Below are 17973 nucleotides of genomic sequence, written 5' to 3' on the forward strand. Positions count from 1 at the left end.
TTAAAAAGTTTTTCTGAATAAATATTAAATGTTTAAACTTTTATTTTTTAAAAAAATTTTCAAAATAAGTTATACAACTGTACAAGATAAGAGCCTTAAAATGAGTGTCGAACGTTTCCTTTCGAATGTTAACAACCCAAACGGACAGATGGAGTACTATTTAGGAGAAATTTGAAAAGAATAAGTTGTGTAGCACAATACTCAAATTTAGTGCGCGGTTTAAATTTCACCCTCAATGCGAAAATTAGACTCAACAGTCTTATTAGATAGTAATAGCATAATTTTCACAAATTTGTAATTTTACTCAACCTAATTATATAATATACATTCCTCGACCGCGTCATCTCGCATTTTATTATAAAAAAAATTATAATATAAAAACATTTTTACTGCGAGATTTATGTTTCTGAGGTTACCTCACAAACTTTTCCTGAGGTTAAAAAAATTCTCATATTAATACACGAGTGTAGTATAGTAATTACATGAAAATATATATTTACAAAAACACCCTTACTATTTTATACTAAAATACACTTGCACCCCATGGAGATAATATCAGGAATATTTTTCTCTTTTACTATTACTATAAAAATATGAAATTCTTTACTATTTAAGTTTCTATATCGATCTGTCTTTCAAAAATATATAATTTTGTAATCAACAATTTAGTTAGTAGTAATATTTTTTGATAAGTAACTCAAACTTTTACTTCAATTTTTTTTATTATAAAGTGATCGAATCTTATATTCATAAACATCTATACTCTTTATTAATAAGCGAAACCATGTATAATTCGGTGCTAAAAGTACCAAAATACCAAAATACCAACTTTTGGTACTTACGTGACATAAGTTGATTTCTATTCTCTATCAACTTTGTTTTTAAGACAAAAGTTGACTTCTATTTTCTATCAACTTTGTTTTTAACACAACTCGACTTCTATTTTTTGTAAATTTTATTTTCTTTTTAGTTAGTGTTCATCCAATCATCTTTTTAATTTATAAAATAAAAATATTTTTTAAACGATTTATAAATTATATTAAAAATTTATTAAGTTACGTTAAATTAAGTAAAATAACTTATATTTATTTTTAATTTTAGAAAAACTATAAACTACTAACACGAATTGACTTATATTCTATGTAAACTTAAGTTATTTATAAATTATATTAAAAATTTATTAAGTTACGTTAAATAAGTAAAATAACATATATTTACTTTTATTTTGAAAAACTACTAACTACAAAGTAACCTATTAACACGAATTAACTTCTATTCCCTGTAAACTTTATTTTCTGTAGTATTATTTTAAAAATAATTAAGTAATAGCAAATGACTATAGTAACATTTATTAACTTATAAATTGAAAATTATTGATTTAACGATCGTATTTGTTACTGTCCATCACAATGTTTATATACTTTAAATTAAAAAAAATATTCATGTTTAGGTCCCAAATCTTGACACTCACTAGAAAATTATACAACTATTTTTAAAAATTTATGTAATAAAATCTCAACTCACAAAAATTAACTTTTACTCTCTGTAAATTTTATTTTCCTTAAATTTTTATTTGTTGCTGAACATCCAAGTGTCAGTTTACTTTAAAATAATCGTATTAGTAAGTTAACAAGCCGCATTTATATAAATAAATAATTAGATGCATGCATAACTAGAACTATACGGTGAAATTTTAAAATTACACTTAACTTCAATTTTTTAACTATATATTTTAAAAACAGTTTATATATTATATTTAGATCTGTATTTTGCACGCATTATGAGTTTCAGTTTTATGCAAATAATAATGTGATACTATTGTTTTTAATAGGTAGTCTCACCTATTCGTGTGTTAAAATTCTCTCTGTCTCACCTATTGGTGTGTCTCTAAATACTCTTTTGTTAGTTTTTCTGGGGTTTTATTACGTGCATAATGGCTGGATCATCAAGTACTAAAAACATTATGGAAGATTACGCAAACCTATCGATCAATGAAGATGATGATGAAGGGTTAATCCTGAAGGAGATTCCGGAGGATAGTCCAAAAAAAGATTATTCTTACTGTTTGGTGGGAAGTTTCCTCACTAATAGAAAAGTTAATTTTGTTGCAATGCAAGATACGCTGTCATCCATATGGAGACCAGTCAAAGGAGTGTTCATGGAGAATATAAGCATTACGAATGTGTTCTTGTTCAAGTTCTTTCATGAACGAGACATTCAAAGGGTGTTGGATGATGGGCCGTGGATATTCAATCAACAAGTTTTTACTTGTTAAAAGATTAGAAGCAGAGGACCAATTGGCCAGTTTGAAGCTTTCGGAGCTCTACATGTGGATTCAGGTATATGACCTACCCATTGGATTTAATTCTGAATTTATTTTACAGTCCATAGGGAATTATGTTGGTAAGTTCATGACATCAGATCCTAAAAACTTCCAAGGCTTGGGGAGAAACTACTAAGGATTAAAGTTACAGTAGATGCTCGTCGGCCTCTTAGAAGTCAGATGCGAATTAAGAAAAGCGGAGGGGAGTGGTTGTGGATAAAGTTTAAATATGAAAGGCTTCCATCTTTCTGCTTTTTCTGTGGCATCATTGGGCATTCGGAGAAATTCTGCAAGGTATTGTTTGATAACCCAGGGCAAGAGGAAGTTCGTAAGTATGACAGTTCACTAAGGGCACCTACACAGAAATACTCCATAGTCAAAAACAATCAATGGCTTCGTGGTACAGAAGGTGAGATGCTGATTCCAGAAAAGGAGGATGTTGCAGAAGGTTCAAAGACGGGGAAAGGAAAGTTTGGAAAGTCATTAACTACTTCCCGTGAATTAAGGGGATCACAACAGAATGACTTATCTGCTTATGATTTGACAGAAGGGTGCGTTAGTTAAGGGATTGGAATTGAAGTATCAAAATAATGAGCAGGATAAGGATCTTGATACGGGGGTTATAATTTCGAAACAGAAAAGAGCGCGCACTAAGGAAGATGGACTGGATCAAGATAGAAATATGGGCCAAAATAAAGGACAAGTTAATGGGCTAGACACGAATATGGAGACACAGGAGATGCAGATAGTAGAATCATAAAACGATTTCTTGGCGGGTGCTGCGTTGCAGGCCCGCCATTCATCATAAATGCATTAGCTTGGAACTGCCAGGGATTGGGTGCCCCTCGAAAAATTCAGTTCCTTAAAGATGTTACCCGTTCTGAAAAGCCGGTGTTTGTGTTTCTTAGTGAGACGATTAGTAGCTACTCAAAGATGGAGGAGTTAAGTAGTAGTCTGGGTTTTGAGGGCTTTATGGCTGTCGAGCCTCAAGGAAGGAGTGGTGGCATTGCATTGTTCTGGAAAAATACGGATAGTGTAGTCCTTAGAAGTTGTTCTCGTTTCTACATTGACGTAATGATAAGAATGACTGATAATAAGGATTGGAGGCTAACAGGAATTTACGGTGAACCAGGGAGAGCTAACAGACACAAGACGTGGGATCTGTTAAGAAATCTTTCTCGTGACGCAAATCTCCCGTGGTGTTTAGTGGGAGACTTCAACAATGTTACCTCACAGAAGGACAAAAAGGGTGACCATCTTAACCAGAGTTTCTGATTGATGGTTTTAATTCTTGTCTCCACGATGCAAACCTTCAGGATCTTGATATAATAGGTCACCAATTTACTTGGGAAAAAGGGAGAAATACTGATCATTGGACTGAAGTTAGACTGGACAGAGTCTTGGCTAATAATGATTGGTTGGAAAGGTTTCACACAGCTAAAGTGTACAATTTAGAGGGTTCTCCATCTGATCACAGTCCGTTACTATTGGTTCCAGATTCGATGAACAGAGGTAACAGGAAAAGACATTTTAGGTTTGAAAATGCTTGGTTAACGGAGCCTGCGTGCTTTCAGATAGTCAAAAGTTGTTGGGAGGAGGAGGATAATGGTAGTGTGACTCAGAAACTGAAAAGCTGTGCTAATAGTTTAGACATCTGGGTGAAAGAGATTACAGGCTGTTTCAGTAGACGTATTAAAGACTGTAAAAATAGATTGCGGGTGTTGCGTAACAAAAGAGATGTTCTTTCTACAACTGAGTATGAAGAGGTACGGAAGCAACTATTCTTGATCTTGGACCAAAAAGAAATATTCTGGAGGCAACGTTCAAAACAACTGTGGCTTCAAGTGGGAGAAAAGAACACGAATTTTTTTCATGCATCCTGCAGCAGAAGGAAACGTAACAATTGCATTCAGAGGTTGAAAGATGAAACGGAAACTGGGTGGACTGGAATAGCGGGTTGCCAGAGATGATAAAGGAGTATTTTCAGAAGTTGTTCACAGAGGAACAGAGCCAGGGAGAGGAAATTCTGAGTTGTATCTCGAAGCAGATTTATGAACAACAAAATCTTACTCTCTTGGAAACAGTGAAAGCAGAGGAGGTTAAAGAGGCTGTCTTTGGTATGCATCCAGATAAAGCACCGGGGCCTGATGGCATGACCCCAGCGTTTTTTCAAAAAAATTGGAATGTAGTAGGGAAGGAAGTTTTCCAGATGGTTCGAGATTTCTTCTTGACAGGCGAACTAATGGAGTATATTAATGCTATAAATATTGTTCTTATTCCTAAGAAGAAAAATCCTTGCAAAGTGACTGAGTTACGACCGATAGCTTTGTGTAATGTAGTCATGAAGATCATTACGAAAGTGATAGCAAACAGGCTAAAGAAGGTGTTAGATGCAATCATTTCAGACACTCAAAGTGCCTTTCTTCCAGGTCGCCTAATTACTGACAATATTATGATCTCGTTCGAAGTCATGCATTACTTAAAGAGGAAGAAGTTTGGTAAAGATGGTTACATGGCACTCAAGCTTGATATGTCTAAAGCTTATGATCGCATAGAGTGGAAATTTTTGAAAGAAATGCTTTTCAGAATGGGCTTTAGCAGTTGGTGGACTCATTTAATTCTGCAATGTGTCACTTTAGTTGAATACAACATTGTGCTTGATAAGGGAGACATAAGGCCTATAAGACCTAGTCGCGGCTTGAGACAAGGAGATCCGTTATCTCCCTATCTCTTTATTATTTGTGCTGAGGGTCTAACTGCTATGATCAAGAATTATGAAGCTAGGAATTGGATGCATGGTATTAAAATCTGCAGGAAAGGTCCATCTATCAGCCATATGCTTTTTGCAGACGATATTTACTTATTTTGCAAGGCAGATTCTGGGGATGCAAACAAAGTAATGGAGCTGCTGGCAAGCTACAAAAGGGCGTCGGGGCAACGAGTGAACAAAGACAAATCAACCATTTTCTTTAGTGCAAATGTGATTGATTACAACAAAATTTTGCTCTGTCAAGACCTGCAAATAAAGGAAGCAGATGATACCTCTAAGTATTTGGGCTTACCGAATGTTTTGGGGAAAAACAAGTCTGTGGTGTTTGGGTATTTAAAGGAGAAGGTGAAGGCTAGTATACGCAGCTGGAATGAGAAAAATCTGTCTAAACCCTCGAAGGAAATTCTAATCAAAATGGTGGCTCAAACATTACCGTCGTTTGCTATGAATGTGTTTTTGCTCCCTTTAGAGGTAACCAGAGAAATCGAAAGAGAAATGACAAAGTTTTACTCGAACACTTCTAGAAAATCAAATTCAAAAATTCATTGGATGGCGTGGGATAGGATGGCTCGTCACAAGCATGTAGGGGGACTGGGTTTTAAATGCTTTCGTGATTTTAATCTAGCTATGTTGGCCAAGCAATGTTGGCGTCTCATCACCAACCCTGACAGCTTGGTTGCCCGAATCTATAAGGCTAGATACTATGCAAACACAGATTTCTTACAAGCAAAAATGGGAGGAAGTCCTAGTTTTATTTGGCGAAGTATAATGGAGGCACGTAATGTCATTTCTGCAGGCTCAGTGTGGAGGATTGGTACTGGTAAGGATATCCAAATTCTCGAGCAACCCTGGCTTAATGATTTGGAGAATCCGTTTGTTACTACTAATTCCCCAGCCCTTGTGAATCAGAAGGTAATTTCCTTATTTCAACCTAACACCACTAACTGGGATTTAGAAGTCATTACTGACATTTTTGAAGAAAGGGATCAATGATGCATTGTTAACACAGTGGTGGAACAAGGGTTGAATGTTGATATCCTAAGCTGAAGATTGGAAAATTCGGGTCAATTTTCGGTTCGAAGTGCATACAGAATGCTTCAGAAACAGAAAGGAGATTGGGGGAGAAAAGAGAGCGTTGAATTCTGGAAAAATCTATGGAACATCAAAGCCCCTCCGAAGGTACTAAATTTAATCTGGAGAGCGATTAATTATTGTCTCCCGACAAAAGTCCAGTTGAAGACCAAGCGTGTTCTAGTGGATAACATATGCCCTGTTTGTAATGAAGGTGAGGAATCAATAGCTCACGCTCTAGTTAGATGTAGATTTGCATCGAGAGTCTGGCAGTTGTATAACCAGAATATCAACACAGAGGAGTGCATTGATTTCTCAGTATGGTTGAAAGATAGGTTGATAGGTCAATCGAAAGACAACATGGCGAAAATTCTTACCCTTTGCTGGTCAATATGGAGAGCGAGGAATGACTTGGTTTGGAGTAATAGGCGATGGAAAGATCTGAAGATTGTTGCAAAAGCGTGGGAGTATTTTTCACAGTGGAAAGTAGCTCAGAGTAGAGGTGTCGGACCACCAGTTCAACCTCCGTTTCCGGGGGATGGTACGATTCTTTGGGCAAAGCCACATTATAATGAAGTAAAAATATCAGCAGATGCAGCAATTTTTGAGGACCATGGAAAATCAGGTATTGGTTTGATTGCTCGAAATCATAAAGGACATCTTCTCACGGCAAGAACCAAAAGCTATCCAGAAGTTATGGATCCAATTTTGGCTGAGACAATTGCTATTAAGGAGGCATTGAGATGGGCTAAAGAACTGCAGTTGAGCTCAGTCATTATCGAGTCAGACTGCTTGGCTGTTGTGCAGATGATTCGAAGTGCAGTGCCCATGAGATCGAGGTTAGGACAGATTGTTGAGGAGTGTAGAGTCCTATTTCATGATTTTAACAACCTAAAGTTGTATTTTGTTAAGCGATCTGCGAATATGTCGGCTCATGAGCTAGCCCGTGTGTCACATATGTATCCTGATCGCATCTTTGATTGGAGTTCTGTTCCGATCAATGTTAGAGGATGTATGTTAGAAGATTTGAAGTAATGATATTGCATTTGGTCAAAAAAAATAATTTCGGGCACGTGCTTCGCACGAGTTACCAACTAGTAAAACATAACTCGATAAATGGTTCCAAACTCTATATAATACTCGATTTATGTGTATACTTTTTTAAACCGTATAATTTGTAGAGATTTTTTACTACTCATAAAAAATTATAATTTGAAATAAAATTCAATAATTTCAGTTTGGTCCACGTGATATTTCCGTAAGTACTATCATTCCTAAAAAAAAACTTGTTTTATCTAGAAAAAGATTTTAGAGCAAAATGATTATTATTTTAAAATTTATTAAACAATTATTAATTTAATTGCCATATAATGGTGGTGAAAACTGTAGTGACGAGTTTAAAAGCTATTGCGCAAAATTAGAATTATAATGATTAAAACTATTTCAAAGACACAACATCAGAATGGTGTTGCAGAACGCATGAATAGTAGCTTGAATGAGAGGGCAAGAGTATGAAATTAAATGCAGGGCTGCCAAAGATGTTTTGAGCAGATGCAGTTAGCACAACAGCGTATCTCATAAATAGAGGACCTTCAAGTCCTTTGGGGTTCAAGATTCCTGACGAAGAGTGGCAGGAAAAGTAGGCAAATCTTCACACTTGCGAGCTTTTTGTTGTATTTCTTATATGCGTGTTAAAGATTCTGACAAGGACAAGCTTGATCCGAAATCAAAGATGTGTATTTTCATTGGTTATGGCTCAAATGATATGGGTTACCGTTTCTGGGATGAACTGACGAAGAAGCTCGTTAGAAGTAGAGATGTTACGTTTAATGAGAATGCGGAGTATAAGGATAATTTGCAGTCGATTATGAGTTTACAAAGGAACAACTTGAGAAAGAGGAAGCAGTGCTTGAAGATATTATAGAAACAGATCGGGGAGGAAATAGTAGGAGTTCAAAGAATGTTGATGAAAGGGTTCCGATTACTTCACAGATTGAGGTAAGAAATATAGCAGGATTGTAAGGCCATCACAAAGATGTTCTCCTTCAGCATATTTTATGTTATTGTCCGATGACGGAAAACATCAGTGTTATTCAGAGGCTGTACAAGTTGATGATTTAGTTCGGTGGAAATCAGCCATGGATGAGAGATGAGTTCTCTTGAGAAGAGTGAGACTTGGTCTTTAACATAGTCACTAGCAGGAAAGAAGGCTCTACAAAATAAGTGGGTGTTCAGGATCAAAGAAGAACATGATGATAGCTAGAGATACAAGACGAGATTAGTAGTCAAGGTTATCAACAGAAAAAAAGTATTGACTATACCGATATATTTTCTCCCGCTATTAAGATGACTACAGTTAGAATTGTTCTAAGTATTGTGGCTGTAGAAGAGTTACATCTATAGAAACTGGATGTTAAGACCGCGTTCTTACATGGTGTTCTTGAGAAAGAAGTCTACATGGTTCAGCCAGAGGGATTTCAGGTAGCTGGGGAAAAAAACCTTGTTTGCAAGCTTATAAAAAAATGAATGGTTTGAAGCAAGCACCAAGAAAATGGTACTTGAACTTTGATAGCTTTATGATAAAGAATGGGTACACGAGGAGTGCTATGGATCATTGTTGTTACTTTAAACAGTTTGATTCATCTTATATCATATTATTGTTATATGCTGATGATATGTTGATAGCAGGATCAAACATGAGGGAAATCAACAGGCTAAAGAGACAGATGTCTGAGGAGTTTGAGATGAAGGATATGAGTGCAGCAAAACAGATACTTGGTATGAGCATCGTAAGGGATAGATGTAAAGAAACTTTGAAATTATCTCAAGAGAAGTATGTTGAGAATTTGTTACAGAAATTCAGTGTTCAGGATGTGAAGATCAGAAGTACACCGTTGGCGATTCACTTTGATCTCACGAAGAGGCAATCACCTAAAACGGATGAAAGGAAGAAAAATATGGCTAAAGTTTCTTATGCGTCTGCAGTTGGCAGTTTAATATATGCTATGGTATGTACAAGGCTAGACATTGCTCATGCAGTTGGAGTTATTAGCAGATTTATGTCTAATCCAGGAAGAGAGCATTAAGAAGTAGTCAAGTGATTGTTATGCTACTTGAAAGGCACATCTAAGGTCGCACTATGTTTCAGTAAGAAAGATGTTATCTTGGAAGAATTCTCTGATGCAGATTTGGGTGGATGTTTGGATACAAGAAAAAGTACAACGGGTTATATTTTCACTTTGGGTGGCACTGCAGTTAGTTGAATGTCTCGACTTTAAAAGAGTATTGTTATTTCAACCATAGAAGCAGAATATATGGTTATCTCAAAAGCTAGGAAGGAGATGATTTGGTTGAAGAATTTTCTTAAGGAGTTGGGCAAGAAACATGCAAAATGTTCTTTGTATAGTGACAGTCAGAGTGCTATTCATATTGCGAAGAATCCTGTGTTTCATGCTAGGACGAAGAATATTCAGCTGAAATATCACTTTACAAGAGAGTTGATAAACAATGGTACTTTGTCCTTGGGAAAATCCTTAGTTCAAAGAATACTGCAAATATGTTGACTAAGGTGGTTACCAAATAAAAAATTGAAGTTTTGCGTAGTTTCAACTGACCTTCAAAATTGATTGATGAGAAGGCGCTCGACTAGTTAGAGTTATTGATTGAATTATTGATTTTACTAGATTTACAATAGTGGAGTGAAGATGTGGTCAGACTCGAAGTGGAAGATTGTTGGGTTTGTGGAGTCTATTAATTAAACTTATGAAAATGGATTATTCAAATTCAGATTAGATTATGGTTTGGTCTTCCTTTTAATTTTGGATTATAATTTGATTTATGCCCAGTTTGTGCTATTATAAATTTTTATGCAATTGTAAAATTATAACACAACAAATTATGAGAGATCAATACAAAATTAGAGCAGTTTGTGGAGTAGAAATTTCCGAGCCACGTAAATCTTTTTCTTATATAATTATCATTTATTTTCTTATTCTTATTTATTGGATTTGAGTTTAGTTAGACGTTTAAATTTTAGGGCACTTGTTAATTTGGTAGGAGATAATTATTTTCTGAACAGAAAGGGTTGTACTGCAATAAGAAATACATAAGCACTCAAAATAAGTACATGTTCGATCACCATATAGCGAACTGAAGAAGGAAGATACGCAGCATTTCCAGAACACGACAACGTCGTCAATAGCACTAACATTGAAGGTTGGCTGTGTTCTGTACTTGGTGAACTGAACATGATCACCCCCTCGTCCACCCAAATATTATTAGTTTGTCCAGGTACCACAGATATATATGACTCGAGTAGTCTACACTTTTTTCCCCTATTGAATTGTTTAAAATAATAAAACAGGGGAAGCCACAAATGAAAACTGTAATCTCTGCAAAAATATTTGTCGAATATTAATTAGTAGAGCTCAATTCGAGGATAAATGTCCTGTAAAGATTGCATCATCTAATTCTTTTTTCAATATTCTCTCAAGTAACCAAATGATCAAGCTCACTATTCTACAAGTCTACAACTAACTGATTCTAAACTAACATTGTGGGTTTAGTACACCCTGACCCTCAAGCAAGAATCAAACTTGAGTAGCTGTTGTTCGATTAAACAATCAACTTTTGTGTAAAAATAAGACATCAGAAAAGATTCAAGCTCATGTAGTACAGGAATTAAACTGGAGTTCCACACAAGCAATCCAAAAGCAAAAGGTGTCCAGATAATAAACACAGGCAAAAGAGACTAAAACCAAAGATTCTAGTATTTTTCATGCATTAGTATACAAAGAATATTGTATAGCCTGATCAATGTAGTTGCTTCTGATGACAAACATTCTCCAACTTTATGGATCTCTATAAAACATGGAAAGACATATCCAAATTACACTCAACCCCATCCCACAAGATTAGCCATAGCAACACCATCTCCAATGGCCAATACAGCACCACCACCACAACACGCTGCTGCGAGACCAGGCCATTCAAAACTCCTAAGAACCATTGCCATTGTCTTGTTAGCCCTGATCATCCTCGTTGCCCTAGTCGTACTCATAATTTGGCTAGTAATTAAGCCAAAACGCCTTGTCTACACAATAGAAGATGGCTCAATCCATAATTATAACTTAACCAATGACCACCTTGACGCCAACTTCTATTTCACCATAAGAGCTTATAATCCAAACAAAAAAGTCAAGATATACAACGACAAAGTTGAAGTGTCGGTATTTTACAATGATCAGAAGGTGGCTTCTAATTCCGTCGGTCCATTTTTTCAGCCGCATCAAGACGTGACACGTTTAAAGGTGGGTCTTCTTGCAAGAAATGCAACCCTAAATCAAGAAGACTCTAAAGACATTAGACTTGAGAAATCTTCAGGGGAAATTGAGTTTGAAGTTAAAGTGAGGTCAAGAATTCGATACAGGGTCGGAAAATGGAAATCGAGCCGTAGGACGATGAAGGTTACTTGTAAAGGAGTAATGCTGCACACTTCATCACATAAGGGCTTCGACAGAAATTACTGTGACGTGGATCTTTAAGTTTCATGCACATTACTTATTAATTTGGCGGAGTATGATTTTTCTCTTTTTTGATTGTGATTTTATTTATTCTGCAATTTATTATTGTAAACTGAGTGCATAATTAGTTATCTGTAACCCCCAATCTATTCTGTAATTTATTGCGTTGATTGTGTGATATGTATACACATTGTGTATATTAAAGTTTGAGTTGTATTCATGTTATCAAGTAATTTATGTCACTGCATTCGATCAAAATTCACCCTTTCATTCTCTTCCAATATCTCTGGCCTTTCTAACTTAATCCTCAACATTTGTACAAAGTATATTTCAGACCAAAAAAACAGAAACCTTATTGTTGATAGTGTAGCCTTGCACAATACATTTCAAAATTACACCCTGGAGTGCCAATATCGACATAAGCTCTACAGTCCAGCTGACAGAATGACTAGCTATTCCATGGAAAACTGCTGGATTCCAGATTCCACCGATACAAACAAGAATGATGCATCTCACAGCAAGGTAACCTATGGCTTTGCATTGCACTTAATAATAACCGAGGCAATGTAACAAAACAGAGAACAAAGTTGCAGCGTTCCCTGACTAAGCCTTATCAAGAACAACAAGACCTTTGTTTGATGGCTAACGGTTTTCCAGACCTTCATGAAGTTCTGAATAATGAAAAGAGCATCTTATCCTTATCAAAGCTAAACAAATAGTGATCAGATAGCACAAAATAAGAAAACTTAACACAGAGGAAGCAACAAAGAGCAGGACAAGTAAATTCGAGTATAGCTGCAACATTTTAATCAAATTAAACAAACTAAAAACAAGCATCTCGCACATTATATATGCTCAAACGGTCTAACCTAAAAATTGATCATATGACTAAACAAATAAGTTCGAGATGCCACAGAGACTTGAAGACCAACTCGCTGAGGAATGTCGTCAGCACATATGATACACTCATGTTTGTAATCGAGTTGGACACTATAGATTTGTCAGTCATTTGATCGGTCTCACATCTCAACAAAAATATAATTATAACAGGGGTCCCGGTCCCTAACAAACGATTGTTGCAATCATCTATCCGCTATAATTTTTCACGGATAGATTTAACACTGTAATTTTTGTGAATCACATCACCTATCCACGCTTAATACACCACCTCTAGGATTTTTTGCTCTTCATAAAAAATTATAGCGGATGGGTGCTAACAATCAATTGTTGTGGACCGGTTTTCTCGTAATAGAGTGTATTCACGACAGAAAAGAGAAGCTTTTCCTGGGAGTATGGCATGGGTTACTAGTTAAGACAGGATTAAGTAACTAACCTGATAAATATTAACAGTTATGCCACTCAAGACTCAAGGCTAATCTCACCATAGTTCAAGAATTTAAACCAATGGAAAGTTCAATTTTCTAATGATCTTAAATTAAAAATTAGTTGGGCTCAAGTGCAAGCAAGTGAAAATTATTTCCCTCTGGATCAAATCTCACATAGCTACATCAATCCTGGCCCATCTATATGAAATATGAGAAGGGGGACAGATAAATTTTTGAAATATTTATCAAAAATATTAGAATTAGGACAGATAAAATATATTATATTTGGTTGGGGGTGCATGAATATTGAATGCATGCCCCAAGCAATGAATAAAGGTAGTTACAAAGTCTTATCTGTTCATCAAGGGGCTCTTTCGATAGGCAGTTTAGATATTAAGAAAAGTATGCATTTAAAATCAGAATATATTTCATTCGATGTACTAGTAAATACTTTAATATTCCATGATTTTCAATCGAGATGCATGCATATATCAAAACTTAATAGTCTAATATATATAACAAGCAAAAGGAAAATAAATAGAGATGAGGTAGAGACATCTCACATGACTTAAAAATTACATCCAAACTTTCCACCATAACATGTTTGACACTTCATCTCTGCTATCTTTTCATCTCTGCTATCTTTTCATCTCTTCTTGGATGAATCTACTGGATTTGAGCTCAACTACCCCGACAATAAAACATTGTATATCACAATGAGTTATGGTGCGTGAGATATTTTTGTGGCAAGGTTGTATCCTTTCTCTTCTTCTTGTTCTTGAATTTCGATTCCCGTTCAATGGATTTATAAACTTGTTTGTAAAAGAAAAAAAATATTTGCATACAAAAATTTCCAACAATCAAGAGCTAATTCATCATAAGGGCATGAAATTTAGTGATTAAAGTGGACACATGACACACCCTTATAAACAAACCAATAATAATAATGAGCATACATATATGCTGCATTATTATTATTATTATTATTATTACTATTTTGTTTTGTTTAAATGAAAACCATGCATGAATGTTGATGAACAAAAATTCCTTACAATGATTGTACTTGGCATGGGTAGAGCAGTACTGCATGATTTGTTAAAGTGTGTGTGTTTCGGGGGAGTGAAAAGATAAAAAGAGAATCACACATGTTGTCACAATTTTTGAGGCAGTTACAACCAGCTGTTTCTACAACTACAGTTTCTTTTTTGAAATGTCCATACTTTAAATTTCATGTTTTTGATTGGTTATAATCCTCATCGAGCATTATATAATTAAGTCCGATAACTCGCTTCAATCTGTACATTTGTCCAAACTCCGTTCTTTGATGAGTCAGTTTAGACCTAATCACTTTTGTGTGAAAAATTTGAACTTTCCTATGTTCAGACTTCAGATTAAAATTCTGAAAATGACAAACAAAACGTTAGAGTCGAAGGCCAATTTAGAAGGCATGTTAGTTTGATCATGCAGGCCAATAAGATACTATTTAACAATAAGATCTCAAAACATAGAACCAATTACTGCTATAGCCTACCAAGGCATGAACAACTTGATTTGCATTTGCAGTAGTATGTATTATATTCACACACATATAAAATTAAAAAACCCCATGTGGAGTTTGGGCAGCACCATACCAGGCATAATAGTTCTCAGAGAAAGATGTGACAATGTACATCTAAGATAACCCTAACAAGTTTAAAGATATGTTAATTTGGTCCATGGCATGGCCTCCAAAGTTCCACTCCTAGAAAAGAATCATATCTATTTGTCGAAACTGATTTGAAAATTCATTCGAAAAAAGCCCTCAATTATAATTATGTTGCAAAAGTATGATTAGGCAGACCCCTCGTCGGCACCCCTGCGTGTTTTTTGGAGTATTCACAGTGGATTCATCTGCTTGTTGTTAGAATATTGAAACAAGAAAAGTATGGGGAAGACAATAGAGAGTTCCAAATCAAACCCTTGATAGATCACTTTGTCTTTATTTTAACAGACACATCCTCTACATGGCTTAGTGTTAGTTAGCTTGCCTACCTGCCCAGGGTCCGAAATGTACAAGGGTACGTCCATCTGCATTTTCTTTTCCTTTTGTCTTCTTCTCATATATATCTCGTACTTAATTGCTGCAGGTAACTTCCTACTGCGGATATTTTACTGGTTTACTGCTTCATTCGGCATGCGGCCGTTAATTAGGCACACAAGAGGGGTTGCACGACCAATATCAGAGATGTATACTTATATATAGAGCGGTTGCCCAACAAGTATATTAAAAAATTTCAAATTTTCAAAATAATTAAAATACATATACAGGTGTAAAATGTGAATATCAATAATATTTATTTTACAATTTAATTTAGGAATTATATAGGCAAGTTTTGGAGTTTGCTAATTATAGTAGAATATTGTCAAATTGATACAAAATTGAGTAAAAATGAAATATAAATATATGTGATAATTTGACAAGATTAACAACTATTTTGACGACCCCCTATTTGGAGATGCACTGAGAAAACGTGGTACATAGGCTTAATGATTTTTTAATCCTTAAAGTTTACACCAATAAACACATTAACCCTTGTAATTCAAAATTCTACCTTTTATTCCTCACTCAGAAACATATTTTTTTATCTTTAAATCGATCGATTTATATAATTCTTTCCGGTTCAATAAAAAAAATGTTTATAGTATTTTATTACAAAAAAAAATTGATTTTTAACTCTATGAACCGATGAATATATTGGTGGAAATTTTAACATTAACATAAAGAATTAAGATGTCATCAAGCCTATATATATCATGGAAATCAGGGGTAGCAATTGAGTTGTGAGATTTTAACTCAGAAAATGATCTTGAACGGCACTTTAGTTTGTTTTACCGCATAAGTGAAATAATTGAACACAGATAGCTTAGTTGGTTGAAACATGATTTAAGAAGGTGTTAGTTTAATTTAAATGTATGCTCGAATTTAACTAGAGGTTACGAGGGTGAATTTGTGCTGCAGCTCTTTAAAATTTGTTGAGATGCACGTAAATTGATTACATAAATATTTATAAAAACAATAAAAATTGCACAATGGTTAGTGTAAAATTAATTTTTGAACACTCAATAATTTCTTAAGTTCAATTATTCATTTTTGTCCCATTTCCTTTTTACACCTATTTAATAAAGTGAACCAATCAAATCATTGTACTTTTTTTTAATTCATTAGTTAGCAAAAGTTAGCATATATATTTATTATTGATTTCGATTAGGGAAGACAATTTGAACTAACGGATATTATGAATATCCCATTCATATCGATCCGATCGAATTTTATTGAACCCGAATAATTTTGGATTTGGGTTTGTTTTAAACCGAAATAATTTTGGGTCATGTTCGGATTTAAAACGTACCATTTCGAATCCGACCCGAATATTATTTTGTTACAACCGGAAACATGTGTTAATATATAAATAATAACTAGCATAGTAACCCGTGCGAGGCACGGGTTATTTATAATAATTTTTTTATAAATCATGCAATTATAATGTTCTTAATTGTTTTCTTATTTATTAATGTTGTACAATGTCTAACGTATATCAAATACAAATTGATTGTTTATCAATGCGTATTATTTTCATAAAAGACAATACCATATTACACAGTGTTTCAAATATAACTCATTAAGAATATATATATATATATTCTTATTTGTGTTGTATAATTTGTATTTAATGAATGAATATAAATAGGGTAGTCAGTGCACGTTTAAAATGAAACGATTATACTTAATCTGTAAAATGCTGTTAGTATGTTTACAAATAAAAAGTTAAAAAATAACATTTATGTTGAATACAGAGTTAACCAAAAATTTTGAATTTTATTTAAATAAACTATATGTACTGGTCTATATTATTACTGAGTTAACTACTAACCTACAATTAACTTACTCAATTTAAAAGATAAAAAATGCATGACTTGCAATCATAATATACAATAATGTAAAATTTACACTATTGTTAATATAAAAGTTGATTTTAATGAAAAATGTTAGTTTTTGAAATTTAACGTATGTATGCATGGAAAATTGTTAGTTTTTTTATTTACACTATGCTTACCAAAGTAACGTTAAGTTACATGTGTGTGTGCATGTAAATTGTCGTATGTTACATTTCTTAGTAAATTACGATGGTTTCAATTATTTATATGTTAAATATCTGATTTATGTACATTTTTAATCACTATTAACATCTAGTGAGACAAATGATTACTTAAATAACATGCATTTATAATTATTCAAAAATTAAAATTATGTAATAAATAAATTGCAATAATCTATATGTGGTATTCATATTATCACTGACAAACAATCTATATCTAGTTTTTACGCAACTGAGTATCAATCATGGTTGTAACATAAAAATAAATTATATATTATAAAGACTTATTATTGATATTCATGATTTTTTTCAAGGATTCGAAGGAAAAATTATAATTATATCGTTATTTAAACCGTTTTTAAGTTCCTTTCATTATTACTCTAATATTTATTCATATAATAATTTGATAACATTGTGTACTATTCTCCAAAAATTAAATATTTTTCAATTTGATAAAGTTTTATAAATATCAGTTGAACTGGTTAATTCATTCAGATTATTGAACAATATATATTTTTTCTTTAAATAGTATAAAATACATTGAATCAAAATATACAATATAGTATAGATATAACTTTTATTTGAATAATTCAAAATATAAATAATTCAAAATATTTGTACAATATTTGATCAATGAATATTTTTATCTAGAAGAATTCTTTTTAAAAAGCTAGTTTTTTTAAAGTGAAAAATAAAAAAATAAATCGATTTAATATATCATCGTAGTTTTAAAAAATATTGTGAGATCTCGTATCAAATTTCGAATATTTTTAAAATCGGGACAAGTCCCAAAAATAATAATGCGCTACGAGTGAAGTTAGTAATT

General features: G+C 33.7%; 1 protein-coding gene across 1 annotated transcript; it reads left to right on the plus strand.

Annotated features, from left to right (window-relative positions):
- The first annotated feature begins 11040 nt into the window (after positions 1-11040).
- LOC141688891 (uncharacterized protein At1g08160-like) lies at positions 11041-11911 on the plus strand. The gene has a single exon (XM_074493033.1). The coding sequence runs from the start codon at positions 11102-11104 to the stop codon at positions 11705-11707; it is 606 nt and encodes a 201-aa protein (XP_074349134.1). The 5' UTR covers positions 11041-11101; the 3' UTR covers positions 11708-11911.
- Positions 11912-17973: the final 6062 nt, after the last annotated feature.

This window comes from Apium graveolens, chromosome 10 (genome assembly GCF_009905375.1).
Source record: "Apium graveolens cultivar Ventura chromosome 10, ASM990537v1, whole genome shotgun sequence".
NCBI lineage: Eukaryota > Viridiplantae > Streptophyta > Magnoliopsida > Apiales > Apiaceae > Apium > Apium graveolens.